We start from the raw sequence: 26,421 nt of genomic DNA, 5'->3' as shown, positions 1-26,421 counted from the left end.
TCCTCACAACAAACCTATGAGAAATGGGTACTATTATTATCCCTCCCTTTTTTTTTGTTTTTTTCCATGCTAGGAAACTAGCATAGAGATCTTAACCAACCCACAGTTATACAGTTGGTAACTGGTATAGCCAGTATTTAAAGCTGAAATGATTTCTGTTGTGCACTATAAGGAAGTAAACCTGAAGGAGTGCAGGTTGGATTTTAAACCTGCACTGCTACTTACAGCGAAAAGAAATGGACTACTCATAACAAAACGAAATAGCTAACATTGAGCACTTACTGTAAGCCAGGATTTTTTTCTGAGCATTTTATATATATTGACTCATTTAATAAGTATTCACTATAACTCTCCCAGGAGATACTGATATTATTTTGTTTAACAGTTGAAGAAACTCAGGTACAGAGACATTGATTTGATCATGGTCACACAGCTAGCAAATTTTGAAGCCAGGTTCGAAAATCAAAGACCTAAGCAGCTAATAGCCAGGCTTTGCTTTTAACCCTTAAATCACTCTTCTTCTCACCAACTGGTAAATAATAAATATATTAGATGTAGAGACATAGATAAATTGACAATTTGTCACTTAACTACCTTTGTGACTTTGAACAAATTTCTTAATTTCAGATTGTGTCTATTTCAAATAAAGAGAGATTAAAAATCCTTATAAAGATTTGCAAGCACATAGCTAAGATTGTGGTAGAGCCAGACTGAACCATGGTCTAAAGCATTGCATCATTCAGCTTCTAGTAGTACAAGCTTTGAAATCAGCCACACTTAGATACGGATTCTAGCTCTGCTACTTAGTTGTTGTATCAAGTTGTAGAAGTTGGAGTTTGTTATCTCCAAAGTGGACAATAAAGTGTCTCAGAAACAGTTTTAGTGAGAAATATTGTACATGTAAAGTGCCCAGTAGGATGCCTGGTACATAGCAGATAATCTGTGGATCTATGATGATCTGTGGATCATCTGTGATAATCTGTGGATCATCATAGCAGATGACTGGGGCCTGTATTTTAGTTGGTAAGTTTTATCAGGTGATACATGAAAGTAAGATCTAGAACAAGATATTCTTAGTGTGTGATATGATAAATATTTTTTCAATTCAACTATTTAGTAGTCTACCACCATGCAAATGCACTTTTGTAGGTAGCTCACTGCAGAGCTTTCTTGCTTTAATTACATGTGACTTTAGCTGATATTCTCTCCTAGTCCTTTCTTTGCATTATTTTTCTTATTTGTAGTTTTCTCAAATTACTCACTTGTACAAAATAAAAACTCTGTGATGCTACCGTATATGATTTAACATTGCTTTATGTTGCTTGCATGATCTTTGTTGAGGAATTATTGATGTTTTTCTGATGCTTCGGTAATTAAACTCATGTGTGGGACTTCCCCAGAAGTCCAGTGGTTGAGACTCCACTGTAGGAGGCACAGGTTCAATCACTGGTCAGGGAACTAAGATCACGCATGCCATGTGATGCTGCAAAAAGAAAAGACTCCATGTGACAGGGCCTAAAATACCAAGTTTGAAAGCCCTGAAAAGGTTTTGTGTTTTTCAAAATTTTTTAAGTGTTTCCCTGAAATTAGTTCAGAAAGATAGATATTAAAATTTAAATTCACTGTTTATATTCATTTTCTGTTACTTAAAGATTTTATAGAATTTATACTCAGTTCTTTTTTAAAAGGCTCATGTGTATATAAATGTATATGTGAATAGGAAAAAAAGGATGTAACTTTTGAGTGTTTATTCTCTTGATAGTAGAGTTACAAGAGATTTTTCTTTTACTTTTTAAAAATGTTTTTCAAATCTTCTAAAGTTACAAAAGCAATCAGAAAAGCCCTGTTATTTAAACTGTTTCTTGTAAGATTTGTCTGTTTCTCATTGTGCTTTGTTTTTTTTTTAAGATTTTCTTCAAGCAGGATGGTGCCTTTCTATTTTCCTCCATCAAAATGTGCACTTTGGAACCCAGTGCCAATTGGAGATTTCATCTACTTACATCTCCGTTACTACAGGTATAAGATGCTTCTATTTTCAAATTAAACCAGTATAAACAGGAATCTAAGGAATATGTAAGGCAGTGGTTACTATGAATAATTATTTTTTTAATGTTTCCACCTAGGCTCCTCTGAGGCAAAATATTCTTTCTGCTTCTTTTTAAACCTGTTCCTTATGATGTTGAGAAGTAGTCCTTAATTTCACAGTTAAAATATTCTGTAAATCTAAGGTTCTAAGTATTATAGGACTTCAAGAGGCAAAATATAATGAAAACTGAGTTTTTCATCATACTTCAGCATGGTATTTGAATAACATTGAGAAAATTGAACTGATTTTGAGTGAATAGACCATTTAAAAGGAGTGTAAAATATTAGAGTTATGACCAGGATTGTGAAAGACAGACATAGAAGCTTAGGCTTCAAGTATAACAGAGATCCATTGAGATATTGTATATTAGAGAGTTACTTGTTAAAAGCAGAGTTCTAAGAAGGATAGATCATAGCGGGGAAAGCTTAGAGTCAGCCCTAAGCGGGAGATGGTTGTCTGTTATCTAAGTGATACAGATTTATACTATAGTGGTTTAAGGTGTTAAACTAGAGCCAGACTTCCTGGAGGGTCAGATCCTGATTTACCCTTTCTTATTTAAGTGACCTCAGTAAAGTAGCCAAGGATCAGTTTCCTTATTTATAAAATGGGGGACTTCCCTGGTAGCTCAGTGGATGGGAACCTGCCTGCCAATGCAGGGGACAGGGTTTCGATCCCTGATCCGGGAAGATTCAATATGCCGCGAAACAACTAAGCCTGTGCGCCACAGCTGCTGAACCCATGCTCTAGGTCCCACAAGCCTGTGTGCTGCAGCAACTGAAGCCCTCACGCCTGGAGCCTGTGCCCTGCAGCAGAGAGGCTGCCGCAGTGGGAAGCCCATGTACTGCCAAGAAGAGTAGCTTCTGCTCACCACAGCTAGAGAAAGTCAGTGCAAAAAACCCAACAAAGACCAATGCAGCCAAAAATAAACTAAAATAAAATGGGAATATGACACTTGTTTCATAGCACTCTTATAAGTATTAAATGAGACAGGTTTTAAAGCAGCAGTTGGCACAATGCTTGGGCATAAGAGGTAGTCAATAAATGTTAGGTATTATAAGGGTTTAGAGCAGTGTAGCAGCATTGAGACCAAGAGGAAAGGATGAAACAAGGTGTTTTGAAGAAACATTTTATAGCATTTGGTGATCAACTGAATAGAGGAACTAAAGGAAGTTACATGTCAAAAAGTTTTTAAGTTTTAAACTAGTTGGCAGAGAAGGGTGATATCACTGAATATGTAAGGCAATGATTACTATAAATAATTTTTTAAACAATATCTTGTGGAAGTTCCTTTAAATATTTGTTAGACCTGTTGATTCTTTTCTACATGTCTCTTAACCTGTGTTTTCTATTGCTATCTTTCTGTGCTACATTTTGAGTATTTCTTTTGTTCTTCAGCTCTCCTAATTTACTCTTTAGCTGTGCTACTTATTAGTTGTCATCTAACCTGTTCATTTAGGTTTTTAAATGTATATACTATACATGTGGAAGATAATTTATTATATATACACAGTTTATAGAATAATAAATTTGGTCTTTTAATAGTATCTTGTTCCTTGTTCATATTTTAGAGTCCTTTTGATATTTAAGCATGTGAATTGTATTTACATTTTGTATTTAGCAATGCTGGTAACTGAAGTTCATAGATAATATGTAAATAAATGGATGTGACTATCTCAATCAAAGTTTATTTACAAAAATAGGAGACCTCATAGTTTCTTGATCTTTGCTGTGGTTCATAAAATTAAGCAAATGCCTCAAGGATAACTGTAATTTCAGTGTCTGCTTATTGCAATATTGCTTTCCAGGCAGCCCTCCTTACACCTTGCCTTTGACCGTAGGATTTCCCAGCAGTGATCTTTCTGTACATTTTAAAAGATATATATAGTACCTTAGGCAACATTTCATGACAGAAAGATTTTTTAGGCTGTCAGATCCATCACATTCATAAAAGGCTTGTTATTTTTCAGAAATCCAAGGCTTGTGGTAACTGAAAAGACCATCCGACTTGCTTGTCGTCATGCTAAACAGAATAAAAACAACTTGCCATGCTTTTTACTTGGTTCTCTCACAGTAGATGAAGGTAACATACTTTGAAAAATTATTTTTATGACTATAATAGACTCTGTGTTTACTGCTTCAGCCAATTATTGTAATATACTTTGACCATTTTTTCTTTTTTTGCTGTATACCAGTGTTAGGAAGATGAGTTAAAGTTGACACTGCTTATCATAGACGTTGTAGTCTGGTCATGTTGATGAATATATATGCAAGTTATTTTTTTTAAATGAGAGTTAACATATATATGTATGGCTGAGTCCCTATGCCATTCACCTGAAACCATCACATTACTTGTTAATCGGCTATACCACAGTACAAAATAAAAAGTTAAAAAAAAATTTTTTTTTTTTTTTAAATTTTAAATCAGAGTTTCAGTTCAGTCGCTCAGTCTTGTCCGACTCTTTGCGACCCCATGAATCGCAGCACGCCGGGCCTCCCTGTCCATCACCATCTCCCGGAGTTCACTCAGACTCATGTCCATCGAGTCCGTGATGCCATCCAGCCATCTCATCCTCGGTCGTCCCCTTCTCCTCCTGCCCCCAATCCCTCCCAGCATCAGAGTCTTTTCCAATGAGTCAGCTCTTCTCATGAGGTGGCCAAAGTACTGGAGTTTCAGCTTTAGCATCATTCCTTCCAAAGAAATCCCAGGGTTGATCTCCTTCAGAATGGACTAGTTGGATCTTGCAGTCCAAGGGACTCTCAAGAGTCTTCTCCAACACCACAGTTCAAAAGCATCAATTCTTCGGCGCTCAGCCTTCTTCACAGTCCAACTCTCACATCCATACATGACCACAGGAAAAACCATAGCCTTGACTAGACTGACCTTAGTCGGCAAAGTAATGTCTCTGCTTTTGAATATGCTATCTAGGTTGGTCATAACTTTTCTTCCAAGAAGTAATCAGAGTTTAATGTACTCTCAGTATGAACAAAATGCTTTCCTATAATCTGGGCTTGCTTGGTTATTTCACATTTCATAATTGGCATTCTAATTAATAACTGCTGGGCTTCCCTAGTGGCTCAATGGTAAAGAACCTGCCTGCCAATGCAGGAGACATAGGTTCAGTCCTTGGGTCGGGAAGATGCCCTGGAGGAGGAAATGGCAACCCACTCCAGTATTCTTGCCTGGGAAATCCCATGGACAGGGGATCCTAGCAGGCTACAGTTCATGGAGTCACAAAGAGTCAGACGCGACTTAGTGACTGAGCATGCATGCACACGTAATAACTGCTGTTTTGTTCTACAGATGAAGAAAGCGTGACATTGACAATAGATCGTTTTGATCCTGGTCGAGAGGTACCGGAATTATTGGAGAGAATCCCTACTGCTTTTCTTCCTGGGGACTTTGTAATCCCATGCAAAATTCATACTCAAGGACTTTGTTCAAGAGAAATAATTCACAATGCAGATGACTTTAATTCAGCTTTCAAGGTAAGATTTGTTGATAATGTGATTATTCCTAATTAGCAAAGAATCAAATTATGTGTATTGTGTTATATTTTAATAAACCCATATTTAATAGATATTCATAAAATTTTTGACTAAATGATTGTCGACCTAAAATGCAATTAACTATAGTTTCTGAGGATGGAAATTGTAGTTGGATAATATGGGTAGCATTCTGGAAGAGGAAGCAACGTAACTAAGATAGCAAAGTACAAAGGAAAACATTGAGGGTGGAGATTTTTGCTGGACTTGTGGGCAGTCACACTTCAGAACTAGTGTGTCTAGATCAGAGAGAGCCTTGTCTGCCAAGCTAAGGAATTTTAACTTTGTCTAATGGGCTGTGTTTTTCATTGAAAATTTCTGAAAAGGAAATACTGTTAAATCAAGGATGATTAATGTGATAGGGCAGGCTGAATAGAGTCAGAATAGTTAGGCCTTGCAATAGTCAGGGATGTATTTGCCTATAGTAGAGTGGTGGCAGTGAGACCAGAAAGGACAGTGTACATGAGCAACTACAGAGGAAGAACCAACTTGACCATTTGGGGTAATAAGAACATAATCAAAGAGGAATGGACTTCTTTATATAGATGGAGTATAGAAAATCTTGTACAGTATAGTAAATCTTACTTGATTTAACATCGTTTTTCATGTAACCTTCTGGTCACATGGAAGAAGTAAGAGAATTGAAATATTGCAAATCAGAAATTTTTTTGTTAATGCAAGATATATGAAACAAATCCTTTAGAGATGTGTACAGATTTCAAAATTTTAAAATAATCGTGTGATGTCGATTCCTCAGGCTCTGCAGCATCATGTGTGTAGCAAAGAGTCCTTGGACTGTGGAAAACTACTTGCCCTGAGAGCTCACATCACTTCCAGGGAGAGTCTGGACACTGTGGATTTCGACTTGGATTGGGCAGCAGTAACTCTAGCAAACACCTTTAAGTGCACACCTGTGAAACCCATCCCCATCATTCCAACAGCTCTAGCAAGAAATTTGAGCAGTAATCTGAATATTTCTCAAGTTCAAGGTACCTATAAATATGGGTAAGTAAAGTAAAAGACATATTCATCCAAAATTTTAAATATTGGTCACAGTAGTATATTTTCATGTTATTCACATAATATGAAATAATTGTTCAGTCAGTTTACATGCCTGATACTTGATGGCTAGAGAAATAACCAAGGAAGGTGATAAAGTGGTTAATTTTTTTTAATTGCTTATTTTTTTTACTTGTTTATTTGGCTACGCCGGGTGGTAGTTTGGGCACATGGGATCTTCGATCTTTGTTGCAGCAGGAAGGATCTTTAGTTGAGTCATGCGAACTCTTAGTTGCAGTTTGTGGGATCTAGTTTCCTGATGAGGGATCAAACCCGGGCTCCCTGCGTTGGAAGTTTAGAGTATTAGCTTCTAGACCACCAGGGAAGTCCCTAAAATTGCTAATTTTTGCTGAATTAATTATTTTTCTGATAATGAGCCTAACGGGGGCTAGAGAATTATTTGTAATATGCAGTTTTACTTGTGGATAATGAGCACAGCAGATAGAGGAGATAATTAAATTAAAATGTTAAATACTCTTGCGTACTAAATTGTCAACCACTTGAGGGTGGAGTTTCCTCACATTGCTGCAGCAGCATCCTCTCTAGCCTCCTGTCCACCACTCTTGGTTTCTTAGGAAATGCATGCCAAATTGCTTGCATTCTGGTCCTCAGCAGGGCTGCTTCCCTGAATCCTCATCCACTTTCTTTAACCATTGTCTGCTGACCTAGGTCAGACAATGTAAGCACCCACTGCTTTAAAGTCTAAGCAATTCCTTTCTGGCTTCCTTTCCCACTGACTCCACCCTAGTTCCTGTTAGGTCTCCAGAGCTAAAACTGTTCGGCAAGGTAAACTCAACTCCAAGTCTCATCTACCAAAAATGCCTCTTCAAAAAAAGATAAGAGAAAGGTTTTTCTTCTCCGGCTGTCCCTGAAATAGCAAGAAAATGCCTACACACTGATCAGAGCACCTTTCTGGTTGTAGTGGCACAAAGGAAAAAGTGTTCCAAAATGAATGGTCAAAGGTCATAGTGATTTTTAACTGTTTGAACTAAATTGAACATTTAAATTCTCTTGGAGGAATAAAGTGCTTCTCAATGGGGACACAGAAATGTGTGTTAAAATTAACCAAAAAATTAGTTTATTTTCTTTAATATCTGTGTCCATGTAGTAGTGAAGCAGGAATTTATCAGGCTGTCAAGGCAGAAGAGCTCTCAAAGCAGGTGTGTCATTTTACTAATGTAAAACTCTTGCCAACTCTGGCTTAATCATCATGGTTTGATAAATTCATCATCTTTGTGTTTTAAGGCTATTATAGCAATAAAATGTATCTTCTGTGGTATTGTCAAGACTTTACATCACAAATGGAATTGTTTTTACTTTAGTGTTTTAAAGCCACAACAGTAAAGTTAACTCTTGACAATTGTACTGTAGATATCATATTCTTAAAACTTATTGTCAGTAAATAAGTCCAATAACAAAGTATAAATGTAGTATAATGTCCTTTTAGGGAAAAGTGAGCTTTGGGGCTCTATCATGATTTGCAAAATTCTTTGATAGCAGTTGGAGGAATATAGTACAAGGAAGATTGAATACCCCTCACCTAATTCAGTGTCCTTCATTGACAAGTCACATCTGTTGTAATCTTGTCAGTTCACCTGGATGCTTGATCACTTCCAGCAATAGGAAACCTTGCAGGGAAAGGTTGCATTTCTTGCAGGGAAACCTATTTGGTTGTGAAATTGTCAGCCTTGATTTTAATACTTTTGATTTTTAAAAAGTTGACACTTTCAGAGCAAGCTTTTTCAAAAGATGTGTAATCTTTATTGACCATTTTAATAGATAGAAATTTTAAGATATTAAATCTGTTCTATTTTGTCCTTGGAATTGCTGGAGTCTTTTTCTACACTTTGAACTCTTTGTGTGTATGTGAGAGAAATTATTTATTTGAATCCTTTTCTCTGCCTAAAATATACTTCTTTAGGGCTCAGATTATTCTCTTTTAGGTAAAGTACATAGTTCCAATTGTTTTTTGTCTCTTGCTTAGATACCTCACCATGGATGAGACACGCAAGCTATTACTTTTGCTGGAATCTGATCCCAAGGTCTATTCTCTACCGTTAGTGGGAATGTAAGTATTACATTACTTATAAAAACCTTTTCAGCCATATATGTATTTAAATGTATATGATAAATACGTGAATCATTTGTACTATGAATATGTCATTAATACTTGGATCAAGGGAAAGGCTACCCACTCCAGTATTCTGGCCTGGAGAATTCCATGGACAGTCCATGGGGTCGCAAAGGATTGGACACGACTGAGCGACTTTCGCTTTCAACTTATAAAATCATGAATGCCAGTGATGCTTAAGCTTTCTTATTTTAATAGCTGAACCAATTAAAGCAAGATTTTTGTCCAATCTTAGGAAGAATTCTAGTATATAAAACAAAGCTGAATTCTTCTGGTTGAAGCTGAAGCCTTAGAGCCCTGTTTCTTTAACCTTACTCACTATTCCAGTCCTTAAGGCAATTTGAAGAATCCAGGACTCAGAATATAACATTGTTTAAAATTCACTGCCAGGCAGTTTTCCAGAAATTCTCAGTATTTATGGCTGTCTCTTTCAAGTTAGTGGTTAATGACATTTAGACAGATTATTCAGTCAGAAATTTATCTTAATTCAGTATTTATTGAGTGCTCACCCTATACATAGTCTTGTGTTTCATACTGTGTTGGGATTTAAAGCTCCTCAAGGAATTTATAATTTACTATGAAATAAACAGTTTAGACTGAGCACTATTGCTGTTTTTAAGAGAGATGATAGGGGAAAGGCAAACTTGAGCTGGACCTTACATGTGTGGCCAATAGAAGGAAGGATTGATGGGGTAAGGAACCTGTGTGTGGGAATGGTATATGCAGAGTTAAAAAATAGGAGTGCACAAATGTTTTGTGGACTATGAAATTTACTTACTGTCTGTTCACTCTGGTCTTAAGTGGCTGTGTATTGTTCCTGCTTAAGTGAGTATCTATTAAGAATTTTTCTGTGTTTCAGGCTACCCTATATATTTATAGAATTCAGTCCTTTCAATAACTATGGCTTTAGGCTGCTAGCTTCATCCTCCCTTATTTCAGAATAGTCTTTCTAGTACAGGCTAATTGATTAATTCTTATTTTCACTTCTGTTGTTAACCATTTTCTCTCTCACCATTTGACTGCCATTTCAGGTGGAAAAGGACAGAAAGTAGTGCTCTCTCTGAATATCTGTCTATAGTTATAGCTATATCTACAGTCTCCCTCTTAATTATCACCATGGTTTAATGTTTATAGATTTCTTGATTATGAGCCCTTTGATCTATTCCTGGTGAATGCCAAGGATCTCTGCCACATTACCTTGAGAAGAACATAATCTAAAGATGTTAAATACTAATTTGTAAATGACTGTAGTTCTTAATTTCTATTTTTTGTTTTAGCTGGCTGTCTGGAATTATACATATCTATAGTCCTCAGGTATGGGCCTGCTGCTTGCGATACATGTTCAGTTCTTCTATTCAAGAAAGGTAAGTGGTATTTTTATTTTGATAGGGCTTTATTTTGATCTTTTCCTCTACTCATGTTTTATTGATATCATTTAAGATTCATGCAATGCCTTAACGTTTTACAAACCAGAAGAACAAACACACCAAGGAAAACAAACCTTATATTAAACAGGAATAAAACCAGACAGAAAAGATGATGTTGTGCTAAACTTGGAAATATCAAGAAATTCACTTGCCTAACAACAGTACTGTAACACAGAAGATACATTTTTAATGACTGGGGGGAAAAACCCTTGGGATCATCTACTCTAGCATTCTATTTTATAAAAAAGATTAATTTTCATTGATGTGACTGAAAATAAGTTAGAATTTTTTTACCTTAACAAGTGTTTTATTTACTCAGTGCTACTGATAGTACCCTAAGAAACACTTGAATTTTAATGTTCTTGGAACTAAAGTATAAGCTTTGGAAGTAATAAACTTTCTGACCTCACTTCCTCATTTTATTTTGTACATGGTACCACTATTTGCCTCTTACTTTCTTCATCCATTAAATGAAAATTCCATATTCTCTTTCTGTCTGCTTTGGTGGCTATAATACACTTAAAAGAAAATTTAATGGGAAGCCAGTGCAAGTACTTGACAATAAATCAGACATACATAAAGATGCATAATAAAAATGTCTCTTCCACCCCATTTCCCCAGATACCCTATCCCCAGAGACAACCACTGTTCAAGGAGTGCTTCCTTCTTGAAGCATAGACAAATATCACCCTTCCTGACCTATAAAAGTTAAATCAAAAATGAGATCACACTGTTCACCCTTTTCTCTGTTGCTTTTTTCTCTATGTCATTATAACTTAGAGATCATTACTAAATCTTGGCACATACAGATTTAACACGTATGTTTTACAACTGAATAGTAAATAATAGATACTACATTTTTAAAACTGCTCCTTTTGCTTGCAGATAACTATGTCTTATACATCTTTGTGTGCAGATACTAGAATATTTGTAGAATAAATACCTAAAAGTGTTTTTTTCTGGGTGAAAAGCATATAATTTTAAGTTCTGATGCATGCTAAGTCGCTTCAGTCATGTCCCACTGTGTGAGACCCTTCCAGGCTTCTCTGTCCATGGGATTCTCCAGGGAAGAATACTGGAGTGAGTTATCATGCCCTTGTCCAAGGGATCTTCCCAACCTAGTGATCGAACCTGTGTCTCTTGCATCTCCTGCGTTGGCAGGCAGATTCTTTACCACTGGCTCCACCTGGGAAGCTTTGGTAGATATTGCCAATTTGCCCTTCAAAGGCTACCGGTTTATAATCTTTCTGACAGTGTCTGAGAGTGCCTGTTTTCTCCATCCCCTCACTAACACTGTGGAACAAGTATTTGTTGAGCACCTACTAGGTATCAAGCACTATTTGTGATATTGGCAGTAAGCAGTACACAAAATAAAGACCCTACAGAGAAAAGCATTAAATAGGAAAAGTAAAATAAATAATATTTTACAAGGTGATAAGCGCTGTGAAGAAAAACAAGCAGGGGAGGCAGATGTTGTGTTGATACAGGGGCAGGTAGGGTTGCAGTTTTAAATAGGGCAGTCAGGCAGGCAAAGACCTGAAATGAGGTAGTAAGCCATGCGGCTGTCTGGGGCAGCGTCCCAGACAGATGGGTGCAAAGGCTATGCGTGAAAGATCACCTTGCATCTTTAAGGCACAGAAAGAAGGTAGTGTGGCTGGAGAGGAGTGAGGGAAGGGAAAAACAATAAGACCTCAGAGAGGTAACTGGAGGGCCATCATTAGGCTTTGATCTTTGCAAATCTGACAGATGAAAAATGGCCTTTTCTGATGTTTTATCACGTCAACTTCTTAGAGCTTCCTAATCGTGTCTCTTGCCTTTATTCTATTGGATTGTACATCTTTTTCACATTGCTTTATAACAGCTCTTTTTATTCTCTGTATGTATGCGTTTATATAATGTGTAAAGTATACAGAGAAAATGGGCTTCTCTGGTGCCTCAGCAGTAAAGAATCCGCCTGCAGTGCAGGAGACGTGGGTTCGATCCCTGGTTTGGGGAGATCCTCTGGAGGAGGGCATGTAACCCACTCCAGCATTCTTGCCTGGAAAGTCCCATGGACAGAAGAGCCTGGCGGGCTATAGTCCCTAGATTGCAAAGAGTCAGACACTAGTGAGGCAACTAAGCACACTTGTACACACAGAGATACATGTATTTATTAAAATATATGTGTTATATGCTACAAAGATTTTATATATGTATATAAATATGTTATAAAAATGTGCATATGTATTGGTGGGATTTTCAGGTGATTTAGTGGTAAAGAAGCTGCCTGCCAGTACAGGAGACACAGGTTCAATCCCTGGGTCGGGAATATCCTCTGGAGAAGGAAATAGAACCCACTCAAGTGTTCTTGGAGAAGGCAATGGCATCCCGCTCCAGTACTCTTGCCTGGAAAATCCCATGGATGGGGGAGCCTGGTGGGTTGCTGTCCATGGGGTTGCGAAAAGTCGGACATGACTGAGTAACTTCACTTTCATGCATTGGAGAAGGAAATGGTAACCCACTCCAGTGTTCTTGCCTGGAGAATCCCAGGGACAGGGGAGCCTGGTGGGCTGCCGTCTATGGGGTCACACAGAGTCGGACACGACTGAAGTGACTTAGCAGCAAGTATGGACAGAGGAGCCTGGTGGGCTACAGTCCAGTCTGTGGGAGTCACAAAGTGTTAGATATGACTGAGCACTCTATAGATACATAGGCACAAGTTTATTTCCCCCCAGAATGTCATTTTATTGGACTTTGGTTAATATTTTTTCCCAAATAGATGTTTTTTTAAAGTCAGATTTATCCTTTCTCTTTCTGTTTTGGTTAGAAAGGATTTTTATTAAAAATCTCTTTAGAAGCTTTTACAATTCTACTTTTGACATTTTAATTATAAAATACAATTAATTTTCCCTGCAATAAAACACAAATGTTCCTTTTGGCATATTAGTACAATTAAGTTTTATTATCAGTGACTGGTCTTGCTTTAATTACTTATTGATAGTAAATGCTCAGTAAAGTTAGTTTTGAAGCTCTCTCTGTTAGTCTGAAGCATTAGGCAATTTCTTTGATACCTGAACTGTAATGCCACCCTTTAACCAAGGAGGCATCAGTATCGTTTGACATAGCTTAGGTTGATACTTAACAGCATTCTGATCAGTGGTCTTGTCTGACTCTCAAGCGAGGAACTGAACAGAATGGGCATTCTGCCTCCTGAATTCCCACTGCCTTATTTTGTTAATAGTATAATATATCCCCAAATAATTTTCATTCAACATTTTACAGAGTAGAGAATTAACTAAAAGTGTTTTTAAATGCTGGGTTTTGGTGTGTGTTTTAAGGACTCTTGATTACTTTACAAATATTTGTTGAGTCATGTAGTGAACAAAATGAATATTCATTTTATCATTGTTTACAGTAGTGAAATACTATAAATAATTTAAATATCTACTTTTAGATGTCTATGTGAATCAGTAATAACACATCTGTATGTTATATTACTGGATAGTAACTAGCAAAGAATAAGAATATCAAAGGTATAGTATAGAATAGTGACATGGAAAGAAATCCAAGATTGTCAAATAAGAACTAGCAAATGCAATTAAAGAAACAGTTCCATGTACCATTGCAGCAAAAAGAATAACATACCTAGGAATAAACCTGTCTAACCTGACCTGTACTGAGAAAACTATAAGATCCTGGTGAAAGAAATCAAATATGATGCAAACGGAGATGTGCTATGTTCTTAGACAGGAAGAATCAATATTGTAAAAATGGCTGTACTACCCAAAGCAATCTACAGATTCAGTGTAATCCCTCTGAGATTACCAGTGGCATTTTTCACAGAATTAGAACCAAAAAATTATAGAGCCAAAAAATTATACAATGTTTATGGAAACACAAAAGACTTCAAATAGCCTAAGCAATCTTGAAAAAGAAAAACTGATCTGGAGGAATCAGGTTCCCTGTCTTTCAGACTATGCTACAAAGCTACATTAATCAAGACAGTATGAAAAAATATGGTACTGGCACAGAAACAGAAATATCAGCCAGTGGAATAGGATAGAAAGCCCAGAGATGAACCCATACACCTATAGTCATCTAGTCTATGACAAAGAGAAGAGTATACAATGGAGAAAAGACAACCTTCTTTAAAAAGTGGTGCTGGGAAAACTGAACAGCTACATGTACAAGACTGATACTAGAATGCTCCCTAACACCATACCTGGAGAAGGAAATGGCAACCTACTCCAATATTCTTGCCTGGGAAATCCCATGAACAGAGGAGCCTGGCTAGCTACAGTCCGTGGAGTCGCAAAGAGTTAGACATGACTGATGGACTAAACAACAATTAATATCATACACAAAAATAAACTCAAATTAAAGACCTAAATGTAAAGACAGACACTGTAAAACTTAGAAGAAAACATAGGCAGACCACTCACTGACATACATTGTAGCAAGATCTTTTCTGACCCATCTCTTAGAGTTATGAAAATAAAAACAAAAATAAATAAGTGGGACCAAATTAAACTTAAAAGCTCTTGCACAGCAAAGGAAACCATAGACCAAACAAAAAGACAACCTCTAGAATGGAAGAAAATATTTGCAAATGAAGTGACTGACAAGGGATTAATCTCCAAAATATATAAACAGCTCATGCAGCTCAATATCGAAACCAAGCAGTCAGTATGATTTAGTTGCTAGTTGTGTCTGACTCTTTGCAACCCCATGGACTGCAGCACACCAGGTTTCCCTGTCCATCACCAACTCCTGGAGCTTGCCCAAACTCATGTCCATGGAGTCGGTGATGCCATCCAACCATCTCATCCTCTGTCGTCCCCTTCTTCTCCTGCCTTCATTCTTTCCTGGAATGAGGGTTTTTTCCAGTGAGTCAGTTCTTCACGTCAGGTGACCAAAGTATTGGAGCTTCAGTATCAGTCCTTGCAGTGAATATTCAGGACTGATTTCCTTTAAGATTGACCAAGTAACCCAGTGAAAAAATGGTCAGAAAACCTATATAGACATTTCTCCAAACGAAACATACAGACCAACAAATGCATGAAAAGATGCTCAGCATCACTTATTAGAGAAATGCAAATCAAAGCTACAATGAGGTATTACCTCACACCAGTCAGAATGGTCATCATCAAAAAATCTACAAACAGTAAATGCTGGAGAAGATGTGGAGCAAAGGGAACTCCACACTGTTGGTGAGGATGTATTATAAATTGGTACAGCCACTGTGGAGAATAGTATGGAGGTTCCTTAAAAAATTAAAATTAGAACTACCGTATTACCCAGCAATCCCATTCCTGGGCATATACCTGGAAAAAAATTGTAATTCCAAAAGATTTATGCACCCTAATGTTCAATGTAGCACTATTTACAATAGCCAGGACATGGAAGCAACCTAAATGTCCATCAATAGAGGAATGGATAAAGAATATATGGTACATATATATAATATAATGGAATATTACCCAGCCATAAAAAGGAACAAAATTGGGCCATTTGCAGAGATGTGGATAGACCTAGAGATTGTCATACTGAGTGAAGTAAGTCAGAAAGAAAAAAACAGATAATCAAATAATATCACTTATATGTGTAATCTAGGAAAATGATACAGATTAATTTATTTGCAAAGCAGAAATAGATGTGGAGAACAAACCTATGGATATCAAGGGGGGTGGTGGGTAGGATGGATTGGGAAATTGGGATTGACATATACATACTGCTATGTATAAAATAGGTAACTAATGGGAATCTACTGCAGAGCACATGGAGCGCTACTTAATGCTCTGTGGTGACCTAAATGGGAAGGAAATCTGAAAATGAGGGGTTGTAACTGATGCAGTTTGCTGTACAGCAGAAACTAACACAACCTTGTAAATCAACTATACTCCAGTAAAAATTAATTGCAGGGAGTGTGGGTTCAGTACCTGGTCAGGGAAAAGTAAGCAGTTTTCTTCCAAAAATTGGACTGTTTAGTCTGTTAACTAAGTTGAGAGACTCACATAGAATTCTTTGATGTGCTTTTGTTATTTTCAATAAATTTTAAGTAAACGGCATTTTTTTTTGTCCAGGGTGTTTTCAGAATCTGGAAATTTCATCATAGTTCTCTATTCTGTGACACATAAGGACCCTGAATTTTATGAATGCCTCCCTTGTGATGGCAGGTTACCTGACCTTCGATTCCAGCTACTAACCAGCAAGGAAACCTTACGCCTTTTCAAAGTAAGTGTGATTGGATCACCTAGCACACTAATGACTATTTAGTTATATGTTGTTGTATATTGGCCTTATAAACCCAATGGTCTCTACTCTTTAAAATAGTAACTCAAAGTATTAGGCTTTCTTTATTTTTGATCAGTCTTACTTAATATTAACTTTATTCATTTATGGTTAATTACGTTTTGTAAATTTCAGGACATAACCTTCAGAACCAGATTCTAATACAGGATCAAATGTTATCCACAGAGTAACTTTTCCATGTTTTTCTAAAACCTTTTAAAGCTATATAAAGAATTCATGTGTTGTTTCATTTTATGATGTTGAGAGTTAGTTTGTGATCTTAGTGTTTCCTTTGTCCTGAAAGTTAATTTTTTAAATTATGGGTATAAAAAGTGATTTCTCATAGTTAAAAATCAGCATCTATAATATGTGATCCTTGGAATCAGAGTCGATTGTTGCTGTATCGAATAATATACATAAAAATACATTTAGGTGATGGTCACAGAAAAAGCAGGTCTTTGAAACCATAAGCGTCGTTATGTAAAAGCATTCTAAGGCTGGGAATTGCCTCGTGGTCCATTGGCTAAGACTCTGTGCTCCTTCCTGGTCAGGGAACTAGATCCTACATGCTACAGCTAAGACACAGTATAGCCAAATAAATAAATAAATATATAATAAAGTTTTTTAAAAATTAAATTTATTCTTTTAAGAAAAACATTCTAAGGCCAATAATAAAAAATAATTCTAAAAAAAAATTATGTATCATTTTACAAAAATATTGACAATCCCTAAATAACGGTGTGTTTCTACTCAGATCTTATTTTGTGCCTTTAATTTCATTTATAGGTTGTATTGATTCATGAATCAAGTTTTTGTGTTTTAATTATAAGCATAATCATCTTTGATGTATAATTACTTATTTCCATTTTAGAGACATATATCATTCACTCATTTTATTCTTCAGATTGTATCCTCAGTTTAAAGTTACTATTTAACTGAATCTGGTTATTAAGTTGTAAGTTATATAGCGAAGTTAAGTTTTCACTTTCATTTATATAGTAAGCAGATAGATAGTTTTTTAAAAGGTTGCATAAAAATAGAACTACCATATGATTCAGTAATTCCACTTCTGGGTGTTTATCCAAAGGAAATAACACTAACTCAAAAAGATACCCACACCACCATGTTAATTGCAACAGTATTTACAATAGCCAAGGCATTCAAATAACCTAAGTGTCCACGGATGGATGGATAAAGAAAATATGATTTATATTATATCACATGTTTATATAATGGAAAACTGTTCAACCATAAAAAAGAAAGGAAATCTTGCTGTTTGTGACAACATAGATGGACTTTGAGGGCATTATGCTAAGTGAAATTAACAAAACATAGACAAATACCATATGTCACTTATATGTGGAATATTTTTTAAAAAATTAAAACATTTTGTTGAACTCACAGACAGAGAACAAACCGGTGATTTGCAAGAGAGTGATAAGGGTTAGCGAAGGTTTGAGGGTGGCCAAAATGGCTGAAGGTGGTCCAAAGATACAGACTTGCAGTTTTAAAGTAGGTAAGTCATGGAGATGTAATATACAGCATGGTGAATATAGTTAATAATACTATACTATATTTTGAAAATTCTTATTCTTATAAGAAAAAATTTATCATCTGTATGGTGGTGAATGTTAACTAGACTTAATTGTGGTGGGTGTTTCACAATATATCCAAATATCGAATCATGTTGTATACCTGAAAGTATTATAATGTTATGTCAATTATATCTCAATTAAAGAAATATTTTTTTAAAGAAAGATTACAGTTACAGAAATCATAATTCCCCTTCCCACCCAGTGTTTCAGAGCTACTTTTCATCTACATAGTATTCTCTGATGTTTATTTAAGTCACATCTCAAAGTATGACCTACTTTTATTTCAGAATGTTGAACCTTCTGACAAAAATCCCGTCTGTTTTGAACTGAGCGCTGAAGACCAGAATGCAGAAAGAGAGTTTTTTAAAAAAGTTTCTAAGAATCTTTCAATTAAGAGGTAAAAGATATTTTTATTATCATACTTTTTTTTATTACTTTCATTAGTTTTTAATAATTAAAGTAAGTCCCCAGTTATTTCTGAGGGAACTGATTGTAAATCCTATACCACAGGTGTCCTTACTTTAAATGCATTCCTTCATACTTGTAAGCTGGATGATAATGTTAATGAAGTGACAACTCTAATGTGGTTCTCATTGGACTTGATTTATTACATAGGGGAACAAAAGTATTTGTCAAGAAATTATCTTACTTAAGAAGAAACATCCTGTTTTTGTTTAGTTTGCCTTCTTCCCTTCCTTTAGTTAGTCTTCCCTTCCTTGTAGTATTAAACCTAGGGCTATCAGATAAACTACTATAAAAATAACTCCTACTATAAAAATAACTCCTCTACCTAAAACAGAAAACTTTTAAAGCAAATGCACTTGGAGGATATTAAATAATGGCTTGTGACTTTTTGGGTCCAACATCTACTTTTGTGGTAAACTAAATATTCCCTTTGTATTAGGGTTCTCCAAAGAAATAGAACCAACTAGTGCATAGAGAGATTTGTTATTGCTAGTCTAACAAATTACCACACACCTACTGATGTCAGATAATACAAATTTATCACCTTCTAGTTCTAGGAGTCAGGAGTCCAAAATGGGCCTTTGCAGCTACAATTAAAGTGATGGTAGGGCTGCATTCTCTTCAGAAGTTTCAGTGGTAAATCCATGTTCCTTCTTCCAGCTTCTAGAGGCCACCTGCATTCCTTGTTGTCTGGTGGTCCCTTACTCCACCTTCAAAGCTAGAAGCATAGCATCTTCAAATCTCTCTCTCTGACTTCTGTTTCTATCCTCACATCTCCTTCCCTGACCCTTATCTTGACTCCATCTTATAAGGACCATTGTGTTTACATTGAACTCATCTGATCATCTAGGATAATCTCCATATCTCAAGATTCTTTACCTTAAAGACATCTGTAAACTCCCTTTTTCCTGTTCACTAACATATTCACAGATTCTGGGGATTAGAAAGATGTCTGAAGTAAGCTCTATCTTTGGGCATTTTAAGTTATCCTTGAAACAGGCTAGGTCACCAGAAAACTATATTCTTATAGACTTGCAGGAACACCACCATTGACTGAAGGTAAAGCTTTTTTCAAGATTTTATTGAATGTTTATGGAAGAAAAAGCCAAGTTAAGGGGATGCTTAGTAATTTCTTTAACATTGTTGAAAAACAGTGTCTGTTTTCAGCTCTGACCAAAGCTTAGATAAGGATCAATCATTTTTATATTTGAATTTTTGTAAAATGTTTATCCCTAGATAACTTTTGTTGAAATTATAGGTCAAGTTTTTTCTTTTTGTTTGAGTGCTAAAAAAAGCTCACAGTGAATTTTTTTTTATTTTTGGCTGCACCACACGGGATATGGGATCTTAGTTCCCCAACTAGGGATTGAAACTGCCCACTTGTTTTCTTTTTAAAAGTAATTGGGGGGATTCCCTGGTGTTCCAGTGGTTAGGACTCAGCACTTTCACTGCTGAGGCCTGGGTTCGATCCATGATCAGGGAACTAAGATCCACAAGCCATGTGGCATGGCCAAAATTTAAAAAGTAACGTACCTAATTTCCATTCTGAGCCCCTCTTCATTATGCACAGTTATGGAAGCCGAATTTCAATCAATTCAAGGTCTGTTTATCCTGTTTCCCCTGAGGTTTCATGTAATTTAGAGGGGACTAATGCTATGCCCTATGCTTCCCTGGTGGCTCAGACGGTAAAGAATCTGCCTGTCAATGCAGAAGACCTGGGTTCAATCCCTGGGTTGGGAAGATCCCCTGGAGAAGGGAACAGCAACCCACTCCAATATTCTTGCCTAGAGAATTCCACGGACTGTAGCCCACCATGCTCCCCTACAGGCGGACTAGCTTCCATGCGGTCACACAGAGTCAGACATAATTGAGCGACTAACACTTTCACTAGCGCTGTGCCACTACTGGTGATGGGGGGTGATGTGATTCTCATCCACCCACACCAGTTGGCCATCTGCTGAGATGTTTTCTTTTGCATCTGATCTTTGACAGTCGGTTTGTGCAGGTTCCTGCTACAACCTCTTTAACCTGTTCAGGTCACTGGTTCTCTGTGTCTTGTCTGTGCTGCGTGGAGGCATATGGAATGTCATTCTGTATTCTCCATGTCCTTCTTGGGTATGGCAGGAGAGCTTTGTGGGATTGTTTCATTGCAGCACCTTGGCACAGAAAGAACTCTGTGTTTGCCTCTCCAGACTACCAGGGTTTGAGACAAAGGTCTGTTCTGCTGTCAGATCTTCCACATCTGCCTAAGGGTTTCTGTTATTCAGCCTACTACGGAGACAGGACCCTTTCTTCAAAATTCCATTAATGTCTAAACTCTCTTAGCTTCCTTCTGGCTTTTCTGTCATCTTCCCTACCTCATCTTATTGAGATTTTATTTAGTTTCAGTTCAGTTCAGTCACTCAGTTGTGTCCGACTCTTTGCAACCCCATGAATTGCAGCACGCCAGGCCTCCCTGTCCATCACCAACTCCCGGAGTTCACTCAGACTCAACGTCCATCGAGTCAGTGATGCTATCCAGCCATCTCATCCTCTGTCATCCCCTTCTCCTCCTGCCCCCAATCCCTCCCAGCATCAGAGTCTTTTCCAGTGAGTCAACTCTTCGCATGAGGTGGCCAAAGTACTGGAGTTTCAGCTTTAGCATCATTCCTTCCAAAGAACACCCAGGGCTGATCTCCTTCAGAATGGACTGGTTGGATCTCCTTGCAGTCCAAGGGACTCTCAAGAGTCTTCTCCAACCCCACAGTTCAAAAGCATCAATTCTTTGGCACTCAGCTTTCTTCACAGTCCAACTCGCACATCCATACATGACCACAGGAAAAACCATAGCCTTGATTAGACGGGTCTTTGTTGGCAAAGTAATGTCTCTGATGGACAAAAACTTGATGTATATAGTCTTTCAAATCTTAGTCTTAAACTCTAATTTCAGCATTTGAAGTTCAGTACCAACACTCAAAACTTTTTCTGTGTTCTATTGAGGCACGATACTTGTGGCACAATAACTACAACTGACTAAATGGAAGGAGGTACTTCAGTCAGTCTCAGGGTAGTTTACCATAACAGATATAAGTGCATAGGGAAATGTAATTCCTTACTTGATTTTTCTTTCTAACACAGTGAGTGTTTAATGTATTATGTTTAATATAGTGAGTATACATCTCTTTCATCAGATGATAGATTTTTTTACGGTAAATTCAATATCTTATGTATTTCTACGCTCCTTAAAGTGGTTAATTCAGAAAATGCTCAGTAATTTGCTTTATTATGACTTAAGAATAACTGGGTTATGGATGCAACTAGAGATGATCATACTAAGAGAAGTAAATCAAAAAGAGAAAGGCACATACCGTATGGTACATGTGGAATCTAAAATATGAAATAAATGAATCTGTCTGTGAAACAGAAACAGAATCAGGGACATAGAGAATAGACTGGTGCTCACCAAGGGGCAAGTGGGTTGGAGAGGGCTTAATTGGGAGTTTGGGATTAGCAGGTGCAAACGGGTATATACAGAATGGGTGAACAACACGGTCCTACTGTATAGCACAGGGAAATATATTCAATATCCTGTGATTAAACTATAGTGGAAAAGAATATGAAAAAGAATGTGTATGTATCTATGTATAACTGAGTCACTTAGCTGTACAACAGTAATTAACACAACATTGTGATTCAGCTATACTTTAATAAAAAAAATAAGTTAAAAAAAAGAATAAATGGGTTAAACTTGCCATGGTCAGGAGAAGGGGATAAATTATTAAGCATGAGTCTGACTGGCTCAACTTTCCTGATCATCTGACACTGGCTTGAAAAATAAAATACTTTGTGGTTGTCAGATACTAAATTAAGTGATCAAGACACTACTGTGTCTAATTAAAGGACCTTATTCAGCTTCAAAACGAAAGAAGAGTGCTCACTTCAGCAGCACATATACTAAAACTGGAATGATACCGAGAAGATTAGCATGGCCTCTGTGCAACTGTGACATGCAAATTCATGAAGTGTTCCAGATTTTTTTTAAAAAAAAAGAAAGAACAAATGAATACTGATTACTGAAGACTTACTTTTTCTCCCATCTGTTCTTTAGCTCTTCCCAGAAGTTACCTCCAGGGAAAATGCCAATGAATGATCATGACTCTGGTGTTGAAGATGAAGATGTTTCTCCAAGACCAATTCCTAGTCCTCATCCAGTGAGTCAGAAGGTATCACTGGTCTTAGAACTCACCTTTACAATTAGAAACCTAAAAGTCTCTTCATGTTAAAGCACTCAATAATATATAAAGATAAATACCATATATTCCTCACAGGTACATTTAATTATCATATGTAATAATATATATAAGTATGTACACATATTGTAATAAGTAAGTATAGTATTTCCAGAGAAAACCAAGGAAAAGAGGTTAAGTTAGCTCCCTAGGATTATAAACTAGGAAGTAGTAAAGCTGGAATTCAGGAAGTTTAGGATTTGATAGACTAGTAGTTTAAGAGGTTTTGTTTCAGAATCTGGTGCTTTTAACCCATGTAGACTCAACATTCTATACTATCACCAGAACTCGACATTGTTTCTTATCACCGTATTTTGAGAAAACATTCTACTTGCTTTTGGAGATTGCTAACAACCCATCATAATTTTTTTTATTGAGGCCAACTAGTGGGTTATTTTAGAATTGTTCTGTCTTAATTGGACTAATTAATTACTTATTACAAGAAAAAGGAATGAGAAAGTTTTCTTAAATTAATATTATAACCAAATTCACCACAGCGAGTACTTTACTTACTCTTTTTGGCTCTCCTCCAGCTCTTTTAGTTGATATCAATAAGAAGAAAGCAGTGAATAATCTCGCTTAGTATGATATTTTGAAACACTTACTGGAAGGCCCTTTCTTATTAAGATGAAAAAACATGATTCTTTATTAGATGTGTTGGAGCATCTGGTCTGATCATTTTTTTGTTTTTGCAGAGAGGATAAAAAAAGTCTGCTTCCCATTTTGAGTTCTATAATCTAAGCAATGTCAGTTGGCATTCCAGTGAAAAGAGTTTCATTGTTAAATAAGTTTGTGAGGGCAAGGACCTTATTTATTTTGTTGACAGTTGTGTTCCTGGTACTAGCACATAGAAGATGCCCAGCAGATATTTGTCAACTGTGTAAATAATCAACACTTTTTAATAAATAACTGGATACAATTTAGAAAATACAAGCTTAAGGAAAATGAAGCATATATCATTCTCCTGAAAGATACTTTTTCTTCTTTCATTTCTTTCCCACTTATAGGTTTCTAAGATCCAGCCATCAGTTCCTGAACTTTCACTTGTGTTGGATGGAAACTCCATAGAACCAACCCCTGTGCCCAGCCCATTGGAAATGGTGAATAATGAAAATCCTCCTTTGTTGATTAGCCGTTCTGAGCACCTTGAGCAGTCACAACCCCAGCTTTGTGATGAGAAACACAGACCAGAAGCAGAAGCTGGAGAGCCTTCCTTCAGAGGGCTACCGAATCAATTAAACCAAGACACTGCTCCTTTGAGACACTGCAAAGTAAGACAGCTGTCTACCTGCAAGAAAGGGAACTCTCATATCAGGAACAGTAGTAAGCCCTCTTTTAATGGACTGTCTTCAGATACATCTGAAAAGCTTCAAACAGTTTCTGCTGCAAATGTACACAAAGAAGAGTATCCTGTAAGATCCTCCACGTTTAATTCCAAGCAGTCTTCTCTTGCCCCACAGTCCCACCCACACAATTTTGTTTTTTCACCCCATAATTCAGGAAGACCGATGGAATTTCAAATACCTACTCCCCCGCCACCGTCTTACTATTCCACAAATGTTTGCAGTTGTTGTCAGCATCGTGGCCATATTCAGTATAGCCCAATAAATTCTTGGCAAGGAATGAATACAGTAGGATCTGTTCAAGACCTCAAGTCTGAAACCCTTCAAAAACATTCATTATTTCATCCAGGTGGATGTCCAGCTCAGTACCATAATGCATTCTTTTCTTCAAGTAGTCCTATAGCCTTGAGACCTCAGGGAAACATGGGGGGTTGTTCTTCCCACAGCAATGTAGAACCATCACCTGTGGCAAGACTCCCTCCACACGTGGACTTCTGTAACCCATGGCCTTGCGCAGTATGTGTGCACACACCCAAGACTGGGTCAGATGATGGAATGATGGGACTGTCTCCAGATGCGTATAGGTTCATCACAGAGCAAGACAGGCAGCTGCGACTACTTCAAGCCCAGGTTTGCTAGCTTTCTTCTCTTATTAAATTCTTGAATTTTTAAAAAGTAACTGGCAACTCTTCAGTAACTATAGTTTATGAGGTAGAATTGCAGAATGTCAGAATTAGAAGAGACCCTGGAAACTGGATTCTAGGCCCTGATGTTTTACACATTAGGAAAATGAGGATTTGATAAGGAAATGGCAACCCACTCCATTACTCTTGCCTGGGAAACCCCATGGATGGAAGGAACCTGGCAGGCTACAGTCCATGGAGATGCAAAAGAGTCAGACATGACTTAGCAACTAAACAACAACAATCAGGGTTTTATTTGTTGCTTTATTTTATTTTGTTACACTAGATAATATTTTTTTTTCTTTTTATCCTTAGATGACTGACTCTGTATATTTATTGAATAATATATCTTTTTGTTAATGATTTTAAAATGTATTTTTTATTTTATAATGAAAGCATCATGTGTTTGTATCTATTTCTATACTGTACTCTCCATTGATCTGCCTATCTATTCCAGCACTACTACCATTTAGTTTAATCTCTATAACTTTGTAGTAAATGTCTTATCAAGTATTTCCTATGCAATTTCTCTAAACCTCACTTTTCTCAGCTGTAAATTGGGAATAATGATTGGTGTTATATATAGATCTGATGGTTAAATGAATTTATATGTGTATATGTACACACACACACACATCTGTCTATCTAAAGTGCTTAGTGTAGGATGAAGCTTTAGTAAACAATCAGCAAATTACAATTATCTTATTTGTCTCTTAGTCCTTACAACTACCTTAGTTTTAGGTAATATTGAATCTCACAGTGGCTAAATAGCTTTTCCAAAAGGTAACAGAGTAGGAGTTATGTCCTCAAGACACTAAAGTCCATGCTCTGAACCACTATAAGTACATATGCCTTTTTGTATTATTAATGCAGGTTATATTTCTACTGATGTCAATAATTTATTGATAATACTTATTTTCCTATATTAATAAAGTTAATCTGCTAAAATTAATGAGGTGAGTTGAATACAGCAGTGTAACTTATGGGCTTCCCTAGTGGCTCATATGGTAAAGCATCTGCCTGCAATGCAGGAGACCCAGGTTCAATCCCTGGGTTGGGAAGACAACTGGAGAAAGAAATGGCAACCTTCTTAACTTAATAAAGTTAATCTGCTAAAATTAAAGAGATGAGTTGAATACAAAGTGTAACTTACAGGGAAACATGATTACAGTGCTTAAAAGAGGAGGCTTTTCCACTCCCAGGTGTATGTCCAAGAGAAATGAAAGAATATGACCACACAAAAACTTTTACGCACATGTTTATAGCAACACTGTTTGTAATAGCCAAGGGTGAAAACAACCCAAAGTCCATCAACTGATGAATAGATGAACACAAATGTGACTATATATACAAGGGAATAGTTCACTCATCAAAAGGAATGAAGTACTGATAGGTACTACAGCACAGACAAACTCTGAAAATGTTATGAAAATGAAAACAGCAAGATATAAGGCCATGTGTTGTTTGGTTTCATTTCTATCAGATGTCCAGAATAGGCACATCTGTAGAGATACAGTGGCTTGTCAGGTGGCACTAGTGGTAAAGAACCTG

The 26,421-nt window shown here is 36.7% G+C and overlaps 1 protein-coding gene and 1 non-coding gene across 3 annotated transcripts in view; both read left to right on the top strand.

Moving 5' to 3' along the window:
* Positions 1-26,421, top strand: part of STIL (STIL centriolar assembly protein) — a 64,439-nt gene that overhangs the window by 17,257 nt on the left and 20,761 nt on the right. For both annotated transcript variants that reach the window (XM_069558483.1, XM_069558403.1), the window contains 10 exons: positions 1,909-2,016; positions 4,054-4,166; positions 5,388-5,572; positions 6,387-6,634; positions 8,673-8,756; positions 10,097-10,183; positions 16,309-16,459; positions 18,399-18,508; positions 22,664-22,778; positions 23,852-24,817. In XM_069558483.1, coding sequence (XP_069414584.1) covers positions 1,909-2,016; positions 4,054-4,166; positions 5,388-5,572; positions 6,387-6,634; positions 8,673-8,756; positions 10,097-10,183; positions 16,309-16,459; positions 18,399-18,508; positions 22,664-22,778; positions 23,852-24,817 — 2,167 coding nt within the window. The remainder of the gene's footprint in view (positions 1-1,908; positions 2,017-4,053; positions 4,167-5,387; positions 5,573-6,386; positions 6,635-8,672; positions 8,757-10,096; positions 10,184-16,308; positions 16,460-18,398; positions 18,509-22,663; positions 22,779-23,851; positions 24,818-26,421) is intronic.
* Positions 22,486-22,592, top strand: LOC138431469 (U6 spliceosomal RNA). The gene has a single exon (XR_011253702.1). It is a non-coding gene; the product is annotated as a U6 spliceosomal RNA (small nuclear RNA).

Source organism: Ovis canadensis, chromosome 1, assembly GCF_042477335.2.
Source record: "Ovis canadensis isolate MfBH-ARS-UI-01 breed Bighorn chromosome 1, ARS-UI_OviCan_v2, whole genome shotgun sequence".
Lineage (NCBI taxonomy): Eukaryota > Metazoa > Chordata > Mammalia > Artiodactyla > Bovidae > Ovis > Ovis canadensis.
The sequence above is the reverse complement of the archived record's forward strand: the minus strand, read 5'-3'. Positions and strand labels throughout refer to the sequence as shown.